At 42.5% G+C, this 21,324-nt stretch overlaps 1 protein-coding gene across 1 annotated transcript in view; it reads left to right on the forward strand.

Moving 5' to 3' along the window:
• LOC122542027 (meiosis inhibitor protein 1-like) overlaps nucleotides 1-21,324 on the forward strand; it is a 187,688-nt gene that overhangs the window by 99,779 nt on the left and 66,585 nt on the right. The window contains exons 16-18 of the mRNA XM_043679317.1: nucleotides 8,445-8,556; nucleotides 8,742-8,802; nucleotides 8,961-9,055. Coding sequence (XP_043535252.1) covers nucleotides 8,445-8,556; nucleotides 8,742-8,802; nucleotides 8,961-9,055 — 268 coding nt within the window. The remainder of the gene's footprint in view (nucleotides 1-8,444; nucleotides 8,557-8,741; nucleotides 8,803-8,960; nucleotides 9,056-21,324) is intronic.

Genomic DNA, 21,324 nt, shown 5'->3' on the forward strand with positions numbered 1-21,324 from the left:
GAGCCCTCTAATCTTTTATCTAGTTTGAAACTCTTGTCACCTCCATTTATGCCATTAGTTCATCTAGCTTATTTCAAATACTTTGTGCATTCAGATACAAAGCCTTTAAGTATACTCAATTATCAAGTTTCCCTGGAATTTTATGGTATATCGGTACAATATAACATTTACACATTCTGTCCCTTCCTTTTATTTTCTGGTAATAATTAACCCCATAGTTAACCAGCAAAACGTTCTTTTCCTTTACCTTTAATTTTATAATTGTCCATGCAACTGACAACACACCCCACTCCCATCCCACCTCCAACTCACCCTCACCCTGCGTGTCACTATTTACTGTCTGCTGCCTTAGTTATGCACTTTGCCAGGACTCTGGCCCCAACATGATTCAGGAGGAGCCCGTTCCATTTGAATCCTTATTGACCACATCTAGTGCTTGTAGTTGTTGTGGTCTGGCTATGATCGCTTAGTATTTTCTATCATATTCTAGCAATGTATCAATACTGTGACTTTTTTTCTCAAAATGTTCTTTTACAAATATTCTGGTAGGTATTAAAGCAATTACCAATTCTATTAATTAATCCAACAGTTCAGTTTCTGGAAAATTGCATCTGTCTTCTTTGTTATCGCATCTATAAACAAAATGATCAATTGCTTTACTGTGGCTGTTGCCTGTAGGACATTATTCTCAATTAGGAATTTGAAAATTTCACACATGAAGTTGATCTTCTGGCATTTTTCCATACATTTGCAGAATCTTTCTCTCCTCTTCAGATAAACCAGAAATATTGATTCAGTGTAACCCTTCATTTCCAACTGCTATCAGTATTTCAAGTGCTTGCTTATTCAGTTCTCCCACTGCTGTCATGAAGTGCAGCTGCCTTGTTTGCTTCAGAAGTTTAAACTTGGGTATTATATCTTTACCTTCTAGTTCAAGCTGGGAGATTTAGTAATCATCATTTTTGTAAGCACTTCAGATTTGCAGTAGTCTTACTGTTATTGAGATATTCCATAACTCCAGAGTGTGTAAGTTCAGTATTGAATTTTCTGTGATTTTCTCTTTTTTGTTTTGTTATAGTTATGATTCAGTAGAACCATAAATAGAACACGAGGTAAACAGAGGGTAAACTATAACAGGGAATGCTTTATTGTCCTCTCAATTCCATGGTTAGTTCTTGGACTGCCCCTCTAATTCCTGCCTCTGGGTTACCTGACCTGCTATCTTAGAGGGGCAACACACATCCCTGTCCCTTTACTTCCATACTCTCCTATCAATATATATACATCCAACAATTATAACTATTTTACAAGCATTGTAGCTAACATATATACATCCTCAGGAGTGTTTGCAAAAGAAAACAACCCTTCCTTTGTTGACATTGACATGATCATTCTCTCAGGGGATGGTGATTCCTAGATGACCATCTACTTGTCTCAGGACCCTTTTCTAGGGTAGTTTCCCCTGTTATTCATCCTCTCTGGCTATCAGTGCCCTGTGAAGCTGCTGTTGTCTTCTACAGGTTGCTCTACTGTAACACGTGTTTCGTTAATGTGAATTTTCTATAACATGATTTGTGAATTGGGGACATTGTTTCTAAAGTGCGAACTTTTAAAACACGTTGGGTGTAATGCGATTGCATTGCCAACACTTTAAGCTCTGATCTTGAAGTGTGATTTTTCTATAACGCAAGGTTGCACAAGAATACAGCCATCACGTTTTCGAAGAATAACTTGTGCGTGGGCCACCCTGGCTCTGAGTTACATGACTTGGTCAACACCACTGGTCCCATTTGGACCTGCTTAGTATTCTGAAGGACTTCACCCCCGTTGGTGAAATGTGGCAACCAGCTGGTACTTGTGTCTCCTCCAGACGAGTTCATCCCTAGTCTCCATAAATCTCAATGGTCCTGTTTGAGCCACCAGTGTCGCCGGGATCCATTTTTCTCCAAGTGTATAATTCCAGGCTAACACAGTCTCTCCTCTTTGAAATAACCTCGACCATGAGAGGTTCCCAACCATCTGTCTTTCTTGATTTTGCTCCACCATCTCTCTGGTCTCTTTGGGCTGCCATAACCCACGTGGTTCTCAGCTAGTGGTTGAACATTAAGAACGTTGGCAAGCACTGGTTTGTCGCATATAGTGTGTGCCTGTACCTGCTGATGAACTTGTTGAATCGCCATCCAAGCGAACCCTTCCCTTGTGCAGCCTTTAAGACCTGCTTCAAGATTTGTACAGATCTGTCCATTTGGCAATTTGTCGCAGGATGATATGGAGCCAATCTCTCATGTATGACTCTGTGATTTTCCAGGTATTCCTTGAACTCTTGTGTCACAACCTGCAAGCCATTGTCACTTCCACATTTTGTCGGAGTTCCCAACCATGGTAAATATATCATCCAGTCTGTCTGTCATTGTTGCCGCCTATACTGACTTCATGACCATCATCTCGTACCACTTGGAATAAGCATCCACAACCATTGGTAACATCCATCCCTCTCCTGCTCCTGCAAAATTGACGTGAATCCAATGCCACTGTGATTAATGTCACTCCCATGGGTGAAGGGGCAGCAATGGTGATGCCTTTCTCACTAATGCATAAAATTTGCGTGATCCCGCTTTCTTCTCAATCTGGGTGTTTGCATTTAGCCATCCAAAGTAGCTGCTGGCTATTTGTTTAATTTGTACCATGCCGGGTGCCCTTGGTGCACTTGTTTCAGCACCTTTTCTCTTAATGGGAAAGGATAACAACTGTCATTCTCCACATTAAACACACATCTGATGTAGACAACTTCCACTACAGGAGAGTTAAAGTCCTGGGCAGTTTTTACGAGAAGTTCTTCCTCTCAGGATTAAGTCCACCATTAGATTCAAAACTGGGTCTTTCTGGGTAGTGTTCCACACCTGACTCACTGACACGTACTTTGTCTTCCTGGGAAAAGCACATAATTTTCAGATTCTACTGGGGAACATTCTTATTTCCTAGTAGTGGTAGCTGTGTTTCTCAAATTGTCAGTATCTGATTTAATGTGGGTAGGCTCACAAAGTTAACGCCTATCTCTGCAGTCATGCTGCCACCATTGGCAGTATTCCTGTATGCAGATCAAAAATGGAAACTGACAGCCTGTCGTCTGTCTGCAGCATGAAGTGTCTGACATAAAGGAAATGGGTGAATGTCTTAACACTGAACACAATGACCAATCCTCCTTTTTACACTTGAGCATACTTCTTCAACTTCCTGAGTCACCTCAGTACCAACACAAAGCACATTTCCTTTCCATTCAGCAAGCTGTATGAGAGTGCAGCACCAAACCTTTAAGGCAAGGCATTGCACACCAACTGCAGTGGTAACTTTGGATTGAAATGAGTCAACACTGATGACTTTTTTAGGGCTTGCTTCACCTCCTGGTAAGCCTCCTCACAGTCGTGGACCATTGCCCTGGTCGCCATTTTCCTAGCAAATAGTTGCAGGAGTTGTAACGCAGTTGCCAGATCAGACATGAATTTGTCATAATAATTCAAAAGTCTCAGGAATGATCTCAGTTGAGATGCGTTCTGTGGTCTAGGGGCCTTCGTGAGAGCTTCGATCTTCTTGGGCACCTTGTGTAGTCCCTCACTATCGATTACATGGCCCAGGTAGTCTATGGAGTCTTTTAAAAAAAACTCACGTTTCTTCCTTTTTACTTTTAGGCATATTCTTCCAACATTTTTAGGGTTTCTTCTCGGTTTTTCAAATGCTGCTTTTCGGAGGAGCCAATAATTAAAATATCATACAGACAAAGCTGATCACCTGGCAATTCACTCAAAGTTTGGACCATGACCCTCTGGAGTAGAGCTGGAGCTGATGTGATGCCATAGGGCAGTCACTTGTAATGCAACAGTTCCCAGCATGTTATTAGTCAGTGGAAGCTATGACTCCTTTGTGACCCCTATCTGCAAGTATGCCAGATCCATTTTTGAGAATTGTTTCTCTCCAACCAATCCATTGAATAGGTCATTCAATACATGCAAGTTGGTATTGATCCATACAAAGGGCTGGAAATTACTGTGACCTTAAAGTCGCCACAAATCCTGACCATACCATCAGTTTTTACGACTGGAAACTGGGAGTGACCCATTCACTGGTGATTACAGGATCCAATGCTCCCCAGGTTCACCAAGCTTTCCACTTCCGCCTCCACTTAAGGCTAGTTGGCGTACAGTACTGGATGCACCGTCAAAATCCTTGCACAAACTTCCTGCTTCAACCGAAGTTTAATTTCTTCTTTCATTTCCCCCAGGTTCTCTAGAAGTTACCCTTAGACCTGTCCAAAATCTCTCTCCAACTCATTTTTGAGTCCTCCAGCCTATTAACCATGCCCCAATTTAAGTTTAATTTCAGTAATATGGAGCAATTGATTAATGGAGGTTTGTCACCTTTCACTATGTACAGAGGCAATACAGCAGACTGGGCCCTTAGCCGTACTTTTTCCCAGCCCTTCAGTGGCACAGTTGTTCCACGTGTGTCCGTGGAGTAATCTTGGCAGGCTTCATGGCAATGCTTTTAACTTGTTCCGTTATATTGATTCAGGAATCATAGACACCCCTACACCCATGTCCAATTGCTTTTTTAAAGTCTTACCCTCTAAGTTGGGAAGAACTCACAAATAATCAGCTTCACCTTGTCTTGACAGGATGTTTAAACAAAACTCTGCTGTCTCTGGGCCATCTACTTCTCCCACAGACCTAGCTGACTCCAGATCTACTCCCTGGCTGGAAACATGACCATTCTATGCCTTGTCATCTGAATTATTTCCTTTAAGCACCCCTTTCTCTTGCTTGAGTTGTACTTGGCAATTTCAGGCAATATGGTCCATTAGCTTACACCTGAGGCACTGGACTTCTTGAGTCCAACATACTCATTCCCTGTGGCCACATCAGTGGTATTCTACAGTTGGTATCACATTCTGCTGAGTTTCCGCTATTTTCGGCACCTGGACATCATCGCTTAATTGTGTTGCTGAACTGGCGTCTAACCCATCAAAGTAGCAATTTCGAAAGCTTCCTGGAAATCCAGGTCTCTCCTTGTTGGTAGCTTCCGTTGAATGGCTTTGTGTTGGAGGCCACAAAGCAAATGGTCCCGCAAGACAGCTTGGAGGAACCCTCCAAATTCACAATGTTCGGCTCACCTTATGGTGGCCCTGAATTGGGCAATGGACTCTTCTTATGCTGTACCCATTTATAAGAAAGCTTCAGTGACCATTAATGGCTTTGATGCAAAATAACTCTCCACCATTTTGCATAGTTCTTGGTGTGCCTTCTCTGCAGGTTTCTCTAGTTACTTCAGACTCCGTAGAAACGTGCTCCCAATGATACTCAAGAAAATCAGCACCATTATGTATTCAGCCATCTATTCGTTTTTAAACATGCATCAAAATGTCCAGTGTACAGTGTCCAACTTTCAATCTCTTCATCAAATCCCATCTCTCCAAATTGGCCTGTCATTTTGTTTTCCTGTCGGTGGGAATTTTTCCCGCCATTCAACTCTAGTAGCTATTTGCAGCCCGAGTCTCCTTAGTGAATGCTCTGTATGCCAGCTGCTCCCTCACCGACTGTATCAGAGTGCCATTCTTCCCCAGCATTGCACACAGCCTGAGTCCCCTTTCGACTGCTCTCCATGACAACTTTGGTAAGCTCCCAGATGTGTACTCCCGTCTTCAGCTGTCAGCTGCAGCCCAAGTCTCCTCATAAGCACTGTTCTCAGATGGCTTTTCGTTTTTCCAGGTGTTGACAGCAGCCTGAATCCCTTCACAACTGTTTCCCTTGACATTATCTCCACAGTCCCATGCTATTTGTAACATTTTTCACCCGAGCATTCACAAGCAGGTTTGTGGCCAGTTCCCACTCTCATCACCAGTTGTTGTAGTCATAGTTCACTAGAACCATGAATAGAACAGAGGGTAAGCGGAGAATAAACTAGAACAGGGAATACTTTAATGTGCATCCCCTCAGCTCCACATCCATTTATTCCCACTCTGGATGCACTCTCTTAAAGCAGCAACATCCACCCATTTACATACATAACAACATTCAGCAACCTGAACGCCTTCAGCATGTTGTTTAGAGTCGCTTTTCTATTTTGTATGTAAAATTTGTTCTGTTCCCAACTGCAGCCTGAGCTGTTTTTCTATTGGTATGCAACTCTTCCTTTCTCCAAATGGTGTCATTTCTTCAATGAAGAAACCTTATTTTCTGCTGTTTAATGTGGAAGCTTTTAGATTGCTGTTGTTTCTTGTTCATTCCATTCCGTCCTACATCCCCATCCCCATCCAGTCCTGACCTTCAAGTTTGTTAATGTCACCTTTTTTAAAAAAGTGACATTAAAGAGATTATCTCTTTTAAAGAGATGATCACGACTGCACAACTAAGAGGGTGTCTATCTGTATGAAATACAAATGAGATTGAAGATAGAAAGTAAGAGTAGAAATAAGTCCTTTGCCCAATCAACCCTGCTCCAACCTGCAAATCTTCTACCTCAACTCCAAACGCCTGCTGTCTCCACACGCCTCTTGAAACTACTAACTTTTAGAAATCTGTCTATTTCTTAATTATATTCAGTGACTTCAATTCCACAGCCTTCGGTAATAGAGAATTCCATAAATTTATCCTTCTCTGGAGTGAAGAAATTTAATTCATTCATTCATGGGAGGTAGTCATAGCTAGCTGAGCTGCATTTATTGCTCATGAGAAGATGTTGGTGAGCTGTCTTCTTAAACTTGCTGTAGGCAGACCAATGGTACCTTTAGAGAGGAACTTACACAATGTTGACGGAGCAATACTGAAAGAACCTCGGGCTGTAATGAGGTCAGGAGTGGTCTTGACAAAATCCAAACTGAGTGCCAGTGAGCAGATTATTGCTAAGCAAGTTAAGATGGTGAGTGATTTGAAGGAGAAGTTGAAGGTGCTGGTGTTCCCACAAATCTGCTACCCTCCTCCTTCTCATTGATAGTGGTTGTAGTTTTGGAAGATCCTGTCTCAATGTTTGATGAATTTCTGCAGTACATTTTGTAGATGGTAAAAACTGCTGCTACTCAGCATCGGTGGTGGAAGGATTGAATGTTTGTGACTTAGTGCCAAACAAGTGGGCTGTTTTGTCCTGGATGGGATCAAGTTTGTTGAGAGTTATTGAAGCTGCAGTCATCCAGGCAATCAGGGAGTAATCCATCACAGTCCTGATTTATGCTGTGTAGTAAATGGACAGGCTTCGTGAAGTGAGGAGGAGGTGAGTTACTTGATGCAATATTCTTAGCTTTTGACCTACTCTATTAGGCAATATATTTATGTGACTGTCCATTTTAGTTTCTAGTAACCCCCTGGATGTTGAAGTCGTGGACTCAGCGATGATATTGTCAAAATGTCAAGGTGAAGGGTGAGATTGTTTCTTGTTGTAAGTGGTCATTGTCTGGCATTTGTGAGGTGCAGATGTTACTTCCCATTTGTCACATCAAAGTAGGATATTACCCAAGTCTTGCAGCATTTGAACATGGATCGCTTCAGTAGCTCAAGCGTTGCAATGGTACTGAATGTTGTGCAATCATTAACATTTCTGACTCTATGGGGGAGGGAAGGTCATTGGTGAAACAACTGAAGATATTTCAGCTACGGACATTTCCCTGAAGGACCTGTGCAGAGATACTCTTGAGCTAAGATAACCAACCTCCAACAATGAAAACTATTTTCCTTTGAAGCATGATTCCAACCAGCAGAGTTTTCCCTGATTCCCATTGACTTCATTTTTGCTAGAGATCCTTGATGCCACACTTGATCAAATACAACTTTGATGTCAAGGGCAAAATTAAAAATCTCACACCAGATTATAGTCCAATACGTTTATTTGGAAGCATGAGCTTTTAGAGCACTGCTCCTTCATCAGGTGGTTGTGGAGTATAAGATCATAATACACAAGTCATTTTCACCCAGCCTCTGGTAATCAACTCTTTTTTCCATGTTTAACCTAGGGCTGTAATGAGTTCAGGAGTGGCCCTGACAAAATCCGAACTGAGTGCCAGTGACACCCTTTATTAATAGACTGATGATCGAGAGTAGGTGATGGAGCATTAATTGGCTGTGTTGACTTTACCCTCCTTTTTGTCAACTGGACTTTTCCAATGATAGTGTCAATTAACTTTGTGTGTTTTTAAACCTCCATTCAACTTTTGTTCTGTTTAGGACATAGACGTAAATGGATTTCATTATTGTTAATGTTGTGAAGCAGAGGCAGTCCAGTCTGTCCTGATTTAGGTCATCTCTTATTACACCACCATTGACTGATAAATATAGATGAAGATAAGCTTGCATGAAAGAATCATACAGCAATGCTATATATTTGCATATGCATCAAATTGAAATACTTTTGTTCCTACTCATCCTTATTCTCTATAATTTTTACTTACATATTTCTTCCAACAGGAATACTATGAAAAAGCTCCGAGTGCCAGACTTATGGAGGTGTTCTTTTCAATACTCAATGTCCAGTATAGTATCTTGCCAAACACAGCCAAACGATTTTCTATTAAACTAGGTATGAATCTTTTAAATCTGTCCCATTAAAAATACCAACACCATTGGTTGTTTGAACATAAACACATCATATTTTTGGCATCCATTAAAATGAATTCTCTTGAACACATATACATTCTCCACATTTAATGTTAAACTTTACTTAAAAACAATCACTCTTTAAATTCTTGAATTATTTGCCTACAGCTTCCTCATCTTTTATAAAGTTTACAGTGGAACTGAAGGCCAAATTCTGTTCAGGAAGCAGGTAATGCAGTTTTGTTTTCAAATCTATTGATGTTCAATTGCAGAACTTAGTTGTCATTTTTAACCAAATGTTGATTCAGTTAATTACTTAAAATTGTTCTCCACTGGTGAGAATTCTGAAATGGAAGACATTATAATATTTGCATTCTGTCCCATTAGAAATCCAAGATTGAATCAGATCTGCTCAGACTTCCTATGTTGTATGTGTCGATTCCTGTTTTCAGCAATGAAGAATGTACTGAATTACCAGCATGGTATGTTTCCTTTTTATTATTCACTCTTTTTGTCCCTTTCATAAAGTTATACAGCTTGGAAACAGACCCTTTGGTCCTACTTGTCTATGCCAACCAGATGTCCTATAGAATTCTAGTCCTATTTGCCAGCATTTGGCCCGTATCACTGTAAAACTTTCCTATTCATATACCCATCCAGATGCATTTTAAATGTTGTCATCAGACCAGCCTCCACTTCCTTGGGCAACTTATTCCATACACGCACTACCCTCTGCATAGAGAAAGCTGCCCATTAGGTCCCTTTTCAATCTCTCCCCTCTCACCTCAAACCTATGCCCTCTAGGTTTAGATACCCCCCAGTCCGGGGAAAAGACCTTGTCTATTTACCTTATTCATACCTCTCATAATTTTATAAACTTCCATAAGGTCACCCCTTAGCCTCTGATGCTTTAGGGAAAATAGCACCAGCCTATTCAGCCTCTCCCTATAGCTTACACCCAACACCTTTTTTACTATCCTATCTACCTGTGATTCCACTTTCATGGAACTATGAATCTGCACTCCAAGATCTCTTTGTTCAGCAACAAAACCATTCTCCCATCGAATTGCATTTACTTAGGAGAACACAATATATACTCTTCTTTCTTCTCCAAAGACAATGCTAGTGCATAGCAAACAAACAGTTGAAAATTTCAACTGATTTTAAACTGTCCTTTGATCAAGACTGGTAAATTAGTCTGGATCAAATTTTCGAAGAGCTATATTTGTGTGACATTTTTATCTAGTAATCCAGGTGAGCAATGGCTCATCTCATCGTTTTAAACAAAATACCAAGATCCTTCTGATAAAAACACCTTTTTCAGGGTCTTAATTTGATGCACACGGTTGTCAATTGTTAAGAGATTGTGCTGACAAAATAAAAGCCTTCCTCAGTTCAAACTGGCTTAAAGTTTTACCATTGTAAAATGGTGAGCTGCAAGCACAATAAGTGGACCTCATACAGAGGTATTAAGAAGTATAGCATGGGATCTTTTTCTTCGTGCATATAGCATAATGTCAATCCACTTTTCAGGTACAGGGTTTGTGATCGGTTCAGACCAAGATTGCTGCCTGCTGTGAATGAACACGATTCTTCTGTTTATATCTGTCATCCAAGGATCCTTGATTGACATCTGGTCCAATCAGGGAACTCATTCTGTGATGTCCATCTGGCTGACCTCATTACAATCACTACTTCTCCCTTTGAGTCTGAGGACATAGGCTGTTTTTTCTTTGTCCTCCTGGCCTATTTTATCACTGGCCCGGGTTTCTCCAACTCTCCCTCTAATACAGGCAGCGTACAATGCACACTAGCTTGCCTGTTGCACCCGGACTGTTTCAGAAGAAATTAATTCTCTTCGGGCAGCAAAGGTGTCACGGTTGTGTCATCTGCCATGTCCATCTCAGATTCTAAGGTATCTTCCACGTTTGACAGAGAAGGAGAACCCACAGGTTCCGGACCAGTTGGAAGGGCAATTGAGAAGCCAGTCATGTTTTTCTCCTGCACCATTTGCAAGTTTGCAACTTTCATGTGGTCCACATGCTTGTTTAGGACTGTCGCACCAACACTACCTTTATACATCTCTGGACCTTACCTTGCATCAACCATACCTATTACTCTTCCAAGGCAATTCCTGTGGTTTCTACAACAAACATTGTTCCCTGAAGTAAAATGTCTCTCTCGCTTAGCAGTTGTCTCGTGTCCAGCATCGGCACTGCTGATGCCACTTCACCCTCCTCCCCCATGTCTGAGAAGATCAGATTTAACCTGGTATGGAGTCTTCTCCCCATTAGCAAATCTCCCCATTGGTTATGCCTGTAGTTGCATGAGGGGGTGGTCCTATAATCAGTTAGGAATCGGGACAGTTTGATATCTAGTGAAGCTATAGATTGTTTCTTTAAGCCTTCATTCAACGTTTAGTCTGCTGTTCCTGCCAGACCATTGGATAATAGATGGTATGGAGCTATGTTGTGGTTCTGTTCGCCGAGCTGGAAGTTTTTGTTGCAAACGTTTCGTCCCCTGGCTAGGCGACATCATCAGTGCTTGGGAGCCTCCTGCGAAGCGCTTCTTTGATGTTTCCTCCGGTGTTTATAGTGGTCTGTCCCTGCCGCTTCCAGTTGTCAGTTTCAGCTGTCCGCTGTAGTGGTTGGTATATTGGGTCCAGGTCGATGTGTTTGTTGATGGAGTTTGTGGATGAATGCCATGCCACTAGGAATTCCCTGGCATGGTATTTTGTACACTACATTCGTCTTGCTCATGTTGGGTATCGGATCCTTCGTTCTGGTGAGTTGTAGTCTGAGCGTGGCTGGTGGTTTGTGTGCCATTATGAGTCCTAGGGGTCGCAGTAGTCTGGCAGTCAGTTCCGAGATGCTCCTGATGTATGGTAGTGTGGCTAGTCCTTTTGGTTGTGGTATGTCCTCGTTCCGTGGTCTTTCTCTTAGGCATCTGCTGATGAAGTTGCGCGGGTATGGAGCTATCCTTTTATGATGAATACCATTCAACTTTAGGAAATACTTAAATTGTCTGCTGGTAAACGATGGCCCGTTATCTGTGACCAACATTTCCAGGAGTCCATGTATAGCAAAAGATGCACGCAGCTTTTCTGTTGCCGTCCTCGTGTTGGACGAATGAACTTTATGCACATCCAGCCACTTTGAGTGGGGGTTCACAATGACTAATACCATGGAGCCCATGAAACGACCTGCATAGTTGATGTTTAATCGAGTCCAGGGTTTGCTCAGTCATTCCCATGAATTTGGGGGAGATGCTGGCAGTATTTTTTGTTCTTGATGGCACTTTGGACACAACTCTACCAACACAACTATGTTTGCATCCAATCCTGGCCACCAGATATACCTTTTCATTAATATCTTCATTTTGAAAACCATTGGATGATCCTGGTGGAGTTCATCCAGTATTTGGCAGCAACCTTTGCTTGGAACAATCACTCTTGCTTCCCCCCATAATATAATGCAGTCCTCTACTGTGATCTCCTATCTCCAAGTCTAAAAAAAGTTTCAATTATGGTATGATAACCCTTTGGGTTTCCCTATCCCCACCAGCTGTTTCAGTTTTGCTAGGACTGGGTCTTTGTGTGTCCAGAATCTGATATTGTCAACTGTGACTGGAAACGTGTCCAGAAAATTTAAACCCATTACTGACTCTTACAGTGGCAGTACTATCGATGGTGTATCTGTGAATGAGAGGTGATTCAATACATCCGCACTTGCTACTTGACCTCCCCGACAATGTTCCAATTTGTAATTACACTCACTTAGTTTAAGAGCGGGCTTCTGAATTTGTTCTGAAACTATGGGCAGGACTGCCTTGTAATCTTCAAGTAGGCCTAGCAGGGATTTATGGTCTGTTATTATTGCAAATTTATGTTCAAAGAAGCTTTGATAGAATTTCCTGACTCCCAATATGACTACCAAAGCTTCCTTCTCTATCTGGGCCTATTTATGCTCTGCATTAGCCAAAGTCTTGAATACATACTGTTATGACATGGAGGTCGAACCCCTCTGCTAATTAAAACCAAACACCCAGAAAAGTTTGTCTCACCTCGTAATCTGTTGAGATGTGAGTAACTGAGAATTCCTAACTTTCACTGTTTAAAGAGAAAGTAACAGTTTACTTTTCTAACTCTAATAGTGATCGCTAAACAAAAACTAATCACAAAATCCAAGCCCCCCTCCTTTTTTAATTGCTTATTATCTGACCCCCATAACTATATAAAAAAATGTTGTTCCAATACTGCAATTATTAAACATTACATTAACTTAAGACCAAGCTATGGCTTGGTTACTTGACCATTTCCAAGGCTAACCCTTTTTAAAGAGGTCATGCAAAGGTGATGGGATGGAAGTAAAGTTATGTATGAGCTTTCTGTGATACTTCACCAGCCCAAGGAAGGACCTAAGCTATGGTACAGACATGGGAGCTGGGCACTTTTAATTGCCCCCACTTGTCTTCCACCAGGTCTAACCCAGTCTGTCAACTCCATAGTCCAAATAGATCACTTAGGTGGCTGGAACACATTTTTCCCTTCTATACATGCCTGGGACAAATCTCTAAGGACTATGTCAAAGTTCTTTAAGTGTATCCTTTTTATTTCCCCGTTATTAGCACATCATCTAGATAAATGGCGATCTAGGGTAGACCTTGTGACATGCTCTCAGTCGTCCACTGAAAAATTGCACAGGCTGATGATAGCCCAAATGTCAGTATTATATTGATACAAACTGTTATGGATATTAATTGTAGCATACTTCTGGGAATCCTCATCTAACCACAGTTGCAAGTATGCATAACTCATGTCCAGCTTCCTAAAGGATAGCCCCTGCCAGCTTTACGTAGAAATCCTCTGTGCGAGGGATTGGGTATTTACCCAGCTGCGAAAAGCAGTTTATCGTTTGTTTAACATCCCCACAAATGTGAATCAACCCATCGGACTCCACAGTTGGTACGACTGGTGCTGCCCATTCCACAAACCAGACCGGTTTGATAATTCCTTCACTTTCTAACCTTCTGATTTCTGCTTCTTCTTTTGCTGGAAGGCAAACTGTACTTGTTGGACGTTGAGGAATCATAGAATTGCTTCCTAGTCTACATGCAATGTCTGCTTGGCTTCTTTGAAAGTTCCTCGATCTTCCTGAAAGTCTTCCAGGTATTTAATTAGAACTTCACTCAGGCAGCTATTTTCCAATCGAAAAATATTGAGCCAGTCAAAGTGAATCTTTCTCAAAGAATTTTGCCCCATCAAGCTTGGGCCCAAACCTTTTTATTGCAGTCAGTGGGAACTGAACCAGCTGTTTCTCATAAGAAACCAGAACCAAAGTTGAACCTTTAATCTGTAAAGGTTCCCAGGTATAGGCTCTCAGTTGAGTGATGTCTTGTGCAAACACAGGTTGGAGTCTGGAGCGAATTTTATTAAAGACTGATTCTGCTGTCACTGAAATGGCTGCACTGGTACTGACCTCCATTAGAACCAGGTGACCATTTAACCAGACGTTTCGTTTGGTTCTGATTTGGATGTTCAAACCAGATATAGGTGGGCCTTCCAGGGTGCGCAGTCTCCTGAATACGGACCTATGAGATCTCTTACTCAGTTCAGATCTAGTGGAGCTCTATTGCTGTCTTGAATCCACATACTGGCAGCAACTACAATGGCTTGCCAGCCTAGATCCAAATTTTAACCGTTTGGCGGAGACTTGGCTTTGTTCTGGGGTTTTGCTGTGGGCTGACGTACAGTCCCTCTGTTTAGGATATGTTCTGAGTGAGACTATGCCATTACCTTCACTCAAGTGGTGAACCCCAAGCTCAGTTGACTGGCGAGGGTGTCCACTTCCATGAAAATACTCTGCAACTCGTGCTCCACTGCCACATTTTCCAATGATAAAACCAGTTATAGTGCCTGTTTGAAGTCCAGCTGGGCTTCAGCTACTCGGCGCTTTTGCATGGGATCATCACGACTGATACAACTTCACAGAGGCTGGTAACCCATCACCAAGTCACCCTTTATTTACACATGAAGAATCCTTCACACTGATCCTTCACACTGATTCAGCTCCCTCAGAACCAACTCCGAGTGATAGGATATCTGTTCTTTTCTTTAATTTTTCCCCTACACTACTGCCTAACAGCGGTAGTGCATATTTTTTCCCAGCACCCATGTCGTGTGTGTGCAGGTGTAGGACACAGTGAAGAACAAACAAGTGCATACTCTTTATTTATATTCCACCACCAGGAAGAAAGGAAACACCAGAGTGGCCAGTGAGAAGCAGTGCCCTTCTCAACAAAGGGCAATGCTGTGTGATCAAAAAATAGTTAACAGGAGGGCAGGGATTAAATCAAAATCAAAATAAATCAAAACAGCTCAAGGGTGTTGGCGGAGACTGCGTGCTCCTTTTCCAGGGACACCCAGGATCGAACATAACCGTGGAAGAGGGGCAGGCAATCATCTCTAACAACCCCCTCCACGGCCTGTTGCCTGGACCTGTTCATGGCCAGTTTGGTCAGGCCTAGGAACAGACCCACAAGGAGGTCCTCTGACCTATCCTTCCCCCCTCCGCACTGGGTGCCCAAAGATCAAGAGCATTGGGCTGAAGTGCAACCAAAAACAGAGAAGAAGGTTTTTAAGAAAATCTGAAAGGGAGTGTGAATGCACACACCTAATATCTACATGGTCCCCAGACTCCTCCGCACCACAGAAAAAGTAGTTGGACTGAGAGTCTGTTGAACCACTGCAATCTGCGGTTGCAGGGGACTGCTGCATACAGCACCCTCCACCCCAGATTCCCGAGCAAAACGGGGATGGCAAATGGGACTCCTGTTTATTTATCTGTCAGGCGGAGGTCCCTAATTAGACCAGATTAACAGCCCCTCAGGGAACTTACCAGGGGTCAGCAATGGGGCACAGGTCTCTGGCACAGAGTCTGTCCCTGTTGCTCAGAAGGGAAGAGGAGCAGAGCATTGGTCACTGGGGATTCTATAGTTAAGGGGACAGATAGGAGGTTCTGTGGGAATGAGAGAGACTCACGTTTGGTGTGTTGCCTCCCAGGTGCCAGGTTTCATAATGGCTCTGATCGTGTTATCGGGATCCTTGCAGCGGAGGGAGAGCAGCCCCAACTCGTGGTCCACTAGGCACCAACAACATACTTATGAAGATAGATGGGGATTTAAAGCAGAAATTCAGGGAACAAGGGTGGAAGCTTAGAGCTAGATTAAACAGAGTTGTTAACTCTGGTTTGTTGCCTGGGTCACATGTTAGCGAGGTGAGGAACAGGGAGAGAGAGGAATTGAACATGTGGCTACAGGAATGGTGCAGGAGGGAGGGATTTGGATTCCTGGATAATTGGGGCTGTTTCTGGGGAATGTGGGACCTCTACAAACAGGATGGTCTTCACCTGAACCAGAGGGGTATCAATATCCTGGGGGGGAATTTGTTCATTCTGTTCAGGTGTATTTAAACTAATTCAGCAGGGGAAGGGAACCTAAATTGTAGGTCGAGTATACGGGAGAATGAGAGTAGTGAAGTCAGAACTAAGATTTCAAGATCGCAAGAAGACACAGGCAGGCAAGAAGTTGGTTTGAAGTGTGTCTACTTCAACACCAGGAGCATCCAGAATAAGGTGGGTAAACTTGCAGCATGGATTGGTACCTGGGATTTCGATGTTGTGGCCATCTCTGAGACGTGGATAGAGCAGGGACAGGAATGGTTATTGCACCTTCCAGGCTTTAGATGCTTCAGTAAGAACAGAGAAAATGGCAGAAGAGGGGATGGTGTGGCACTGTTAATCAAAGACAGTATTACAAATGCATAAAGGATGTTTGAGGACCCATCTACTGAGGTAGTATGGGCTAAGATTAGAAACAGGAAAAGAGAGGTTACCCGTTTGGGAGTTTTCTATAGCCCTCCAAATAGTTCCAGAGACATAGAGGTTAAGTTAGCAAAGATGATCCTTGATGGAAGTAAAAGTGACAAGGTGGTTGTTATGGGGGACTTTAACATTCCAAATATTGACTGGGAATACTATAGTTCAAGTACTTTAGATAGGTCAGTTTTTGTCCAAAGTGTGCAGGAGGGTTTCCTGACACAGTATGTAAACAGGCCAACAAGGGGCGAGGCCACATTAGGTTTGGAACTGAGTAATGAACCTAGCCAGGTTTTAGATTTGGAGGTAGGTGAGCACTTTGGTGATAGCGACCACAATTCAGTTAGGTTTACTTTAGAGATGGAAAGGGATGGGTATCTACTGCAGGGCAAGAATTATAGCCAGGAAAAAGGCAATTACAATGTGTTAGGCAAGATTTAGGATGCATAGAATGGGGAAGGAAATTCCAGGGGATGGGCACAATAGAAATGTGGAGCTTATTCAAGGACCAGCTACTGCGGGCCTTAATTAGTATGTACTGGTCAGGTGGGGAAGAGGTTGTCGAGCGCGGGAGCCGTGGTTTACTAAGGAAGTTGAATCACTTGTCAAGAGTAAGAAGAAGGCTTATATTAAGATGAGGTGTGATGGCTCAGTTAGGGCACTTGAGAGTTACAAGTTAGCTAGGAAAAAAACAGGACCTAAAGAGAGAGCTAAGAAGAACCAGGAGGGGACATGAGAAGTCGTTGGCGGGTAGGATCAAGGAAAATCCTGAGGCTTTCTATATATCAGGAATAAAAGAATGACTAGAATAAGATTAGGGTTGAGAGTGTGGTACTGGAAAAGCACAGCAGGTCAGGCAGCATCCAAGGGGCAGGAGAGTCACATTTCGGGCAAAAGCCCTTCATCAGGAACAAGGACTTTTGCCCTGATGAAAGGCTTTTGCCCGAAACGTTGACTTCTCCTGCTCCTCGGATGCTGCCTTACCTGCTGTGCTTTTCCCGCACCACACTCTCAACGCTAATCTCCAGCATCTGTAGTCCTCACTTTCGCCTAGAGTAAGATTAGGGCCAATCAAGCATAGTGCGTGGAGTCAGAGGAGATAGGGGAAGCACGAAATGAATACTTTTCATCAGTATTCCACACTAAAAAAAGACAGTGTGGTCATAGAGAATACTGAGATACAGGCTACTAGACTAGATGGGATTGAGGTGGATAAGGAGGAGGTGTTAGCAATTCTGGAAAGTGTAAAAAATGATACATCGCTGGGCTGGATGGGATTTATCCTAGGATTCTCTTGGAAGCCAGGGAGGAGATTGCCAAGCCTTTGGCTTTGATCTTAATGTCATCTTTGTCTACAGGAATAGTGCCAGAAGACATAAGGATGGCAAATCTTGTTACCTTGTTCAAGAAGGGGAGTAGAGACAACTCTGGAAATTATAGACCAGTCAGCCTTACATCGGTTGTGGGTAAAGTGTTGGAAAGGGTTGTAAGAGATAGGATTTATAATCATCTAGAGATGAATAAGTTGATTAGGGATAGTCAACACGGTTTTGTGAAGGGTAGATCGTGCCTCACAAACCTTACTGAATTCTTTGAGAAGGTGACCAAACAGGTGGATGAGGGAAAAGCAGTTGATGTAGTATATATGGATTTCAGTAAGGCGTTGATAAGGTTCCCCACAGTAGACTATTGCACAAAATATGGAGGCATGGAACTGAGGGTGATTTAGTGGTTTGGATCAGAAATTGGCTAGTTTAAAGAAGATAGAGGGTGGTCATTGATGGGAAATATTCATCCTGGAGTTCAGTTACTAGTGGGGTACCACAAGGATCTGTTTTGGGTCCACTGTTGTTTGTTATTTAAATAAATTTATAGATGAGGGCATAGAAGGATGGGTTAGCAAATTTGCGGATGACACTAAGGTCGGTAGATAGTGATGAAGGATGTTGTAGGTTACAGAGAGACACAGATAAGCTGCAGAGCTGGGCTGAGAGGTAGCAAATGGAATTTAATGTAGAAAAGTGTGAGGTGATTCACTTTAGAAGGAGTAACAGGAATGCAGACTATTGGGCTAATGGTAAGATTCTTGGTAGTGTAGATGAGCAGAGATATCTTGGTGTCCAGGTACATAGATCCTTGAAAGTTGTCACCCAGGTTGATAGGGTTATTAAGAAGGCAAAGGGTGTGTTAGCTTTTATTGCTGGAGGTACTGAGTTTCGGAACCATGAGATCATGCTGCAGCTGTATGAAACTCTGGTGCGGCCACATTTTGAGTATTGCGTACAGCTCTGGTCACTGCCTTTAGGAAGGATGTGGAAGATTTGGGGAGGGTTCAGAGGAGATTTACTTGGAAATTGCCTGGTATGGAGGGAAGGTCTTATGAGGAAAGGCTGAGGGAATTGATGTTTTTCGTTAGCGGGAAGAAGATTGAGAGGCGACTTAATTGAGATATATAAGATAATCAGAGGGTTAGATAGGTTGGACAGTGAGAGCCTTTTTCCTCGGATGGTGATGGCTAGCTTTAAATTGAAGGCTGGTAGATATAGGACAGATGTCAGAGGTAGTTTCTTTACACAGAGTAGTAGGGGCGTGGAACACACTGTATGCAACAGTAGTAGACATGCCAAGTTTAAGGGCATTTAAATGGTCATTGATAGGATGAGAATGGAATAGTGTAGGTTAGATGGGCTTCAGATTGATTCCACAGGTCAGGGCAACATCAAGGGCGGAAGGGCCTGTACTGCGCTATAATGTTCTATGTTCTAAAAGTGATTACAGGTTGGTAAATTTTAATATGTCGCTTATAGTGGTGAAATGCAGCTTCCTACAGATTGAGATTGTAATAGGCCCTCCAACAGCAGGTGGCAGTGGTGAGGAAGGATACCAAGCATTGGAACTCAAGCAGTCAAGTGAACCCTGTCTGCACAAAAGCGTGTCTGACAGAAAGGAGTCATAGAGAGAACCAGAGGCAATGATTTCTTCTTCCAAATGTGAACTACAGGCTTAATTACATATAAATATTGTTCCCTTGTTTAACCCTAATTTTTCTTCACGTTTGTAAAAAAATTATATTTTGCAAACAGAATAAAGAATGCCTGCTAATGATCTTTGGGTCACCCATATGCTCAAATCTTTCATGTTTCTGGCAATGATTGGCAAATTCACATTACAATCATCAAGTTTTGGTGGATGAAGTAAAAAGTGCCAGGCAAAGATAGAGTGGATGGTGGAATGTTGAAGCTGACATTGTCCACTTTGGAAGCTGAAACTACTTCAGTATCTTTGGGGGCTCAGGCACTGGGGAGGAAATTGGATCTTTTGACCAAAACCAGGCAGAGGCTCCCCATGTGTATTCCCTTGTTTTGGAGGAAGGAAGTAGACTTTTGGGAGGGTATTCTACTTACTTTGAGTCGGAAGCTGAACAAATTTGTTGGAAAATTGCAAACACCCAATGATGTATTATTTGAAGGTACACAAACACAAGCGAGCAGGCAGTTTTCATGGTGAACATCTGTGTGGAAAAATCCACCATAAAGTATTGGGAAAAGTTACAGATGTTCAAAGAAATTTGTAATAGATAATTGAAGCATTCACACAGTTTTTGGGAACCCCAGTAGCTTGTCACAGTTCCAGCAGGAATTTTCTAAGTACAGCCAAAATTGGCCTCAACAACTACAGCCACCACTGCCATCAGGCTTGGAAACTCTGTCCAGTGTAATGTCCTTCTCTTCTCAACGGTTGTTAAACTAGTTGTGCCTCCCACCAAGAGCCAGTCAAGGGATATGGGACAATAAGGTTCTTTCAGGAAGTGGTTTTGGCCTTATGAAGAGTGGGAGGGGCTTGCCCTGCACTAAGAGTAAAACTTGACGAAGTGGAAGCATCTTGCCTAATTGACATATGATCAGAGTCCAACATCACCAGTTTTTAAAGAGCATCTTGCTGAGAGGTATAAATTGATCGATGTTTCCTCTGGATGGAAAGGATGCTCTTTCATCTGGGTCTCTGGTTCACAGGGTTCAGACATCCCTAACTTTCTTTTCCATTCATTCAGGGGCTGTCGGCTTCAGTGCCCAACCCTAGCTATCCTTGAGAAGGTGATGGTGAGCTGCCATCTTGAACCGCTGCAGTTCATTTGATGAAGCTATGACTACAATGCTGTTAGGAAGGCAGTTTGGGATTTTGAACCCAATGACACTAAAGGAATGGTAATATATTTCCAAGTCAGGATGGTGTGTGGTTTAGAGGGAAACTTGCAGGTGATAGTTTCCCATGCATCTGCTGCCCTTGACTTTCTAGATGGTACACACTGCTTCTTCTGTTAACCAGTGGTCGATAAAGTGCAAAATTTGACAATGCGGCACCAATCAGACAGGCTTTTTGCCCTGCTCAGTGTCAAGCTTCTTGAGTCTTTTTGGACCTGCACTCATCCAGCCAGTTGGGGAGTATTCCATCATATTCCTGACTTGTCTCTTGTAAATGGTGAACGGTTTTGGGAAATTAGGAAGTGCATTACTTGCTGAAGGGTTCCTAGCCCTAGCCTGTTTTATAACCACAGTATTTGTATAGCTAGCCTCGTTTAAGTTTTGGTCAATGATAATTCCAAAGATGTTGGTTTTGGAGGGTTCAGTGATAGTACTATCATTAAATGTCAAAGGGTGTCAATTCTCTTGCATTGCAATTCTTACAGCTATCTATAAGAATAATAGGGTAGTTATGGTAGGGGATTTTAACTTTCCAAACATCGTCTGGGACTGCCATAGTGTTAAAGGTTTAGATGGAGAGGAATTTCTTAAGTGTGTACAAGACAATTTTCTGATTCAGTATGTGGATGTACCTACTAGAGAAGTTGCAAAACTTGACCTACTCTTAGGAAATAA

This window comes from Chiloscyllium plagiosum, chromosome 39 (genome assembly GCF_004010195.1).
Source record: "Chiloscyllium plagiosum isolate BGI_BamShark_2017 chromosome 39, ASM401019v2, whole genome shotgun sequence".
NCBI lineage: Eukaryota > Metazoa > Chordata > Chondrichthyes > Orectolobiformes > Hemiscylliidae > Chiloscyllium > Chiloscyllium plagiosum.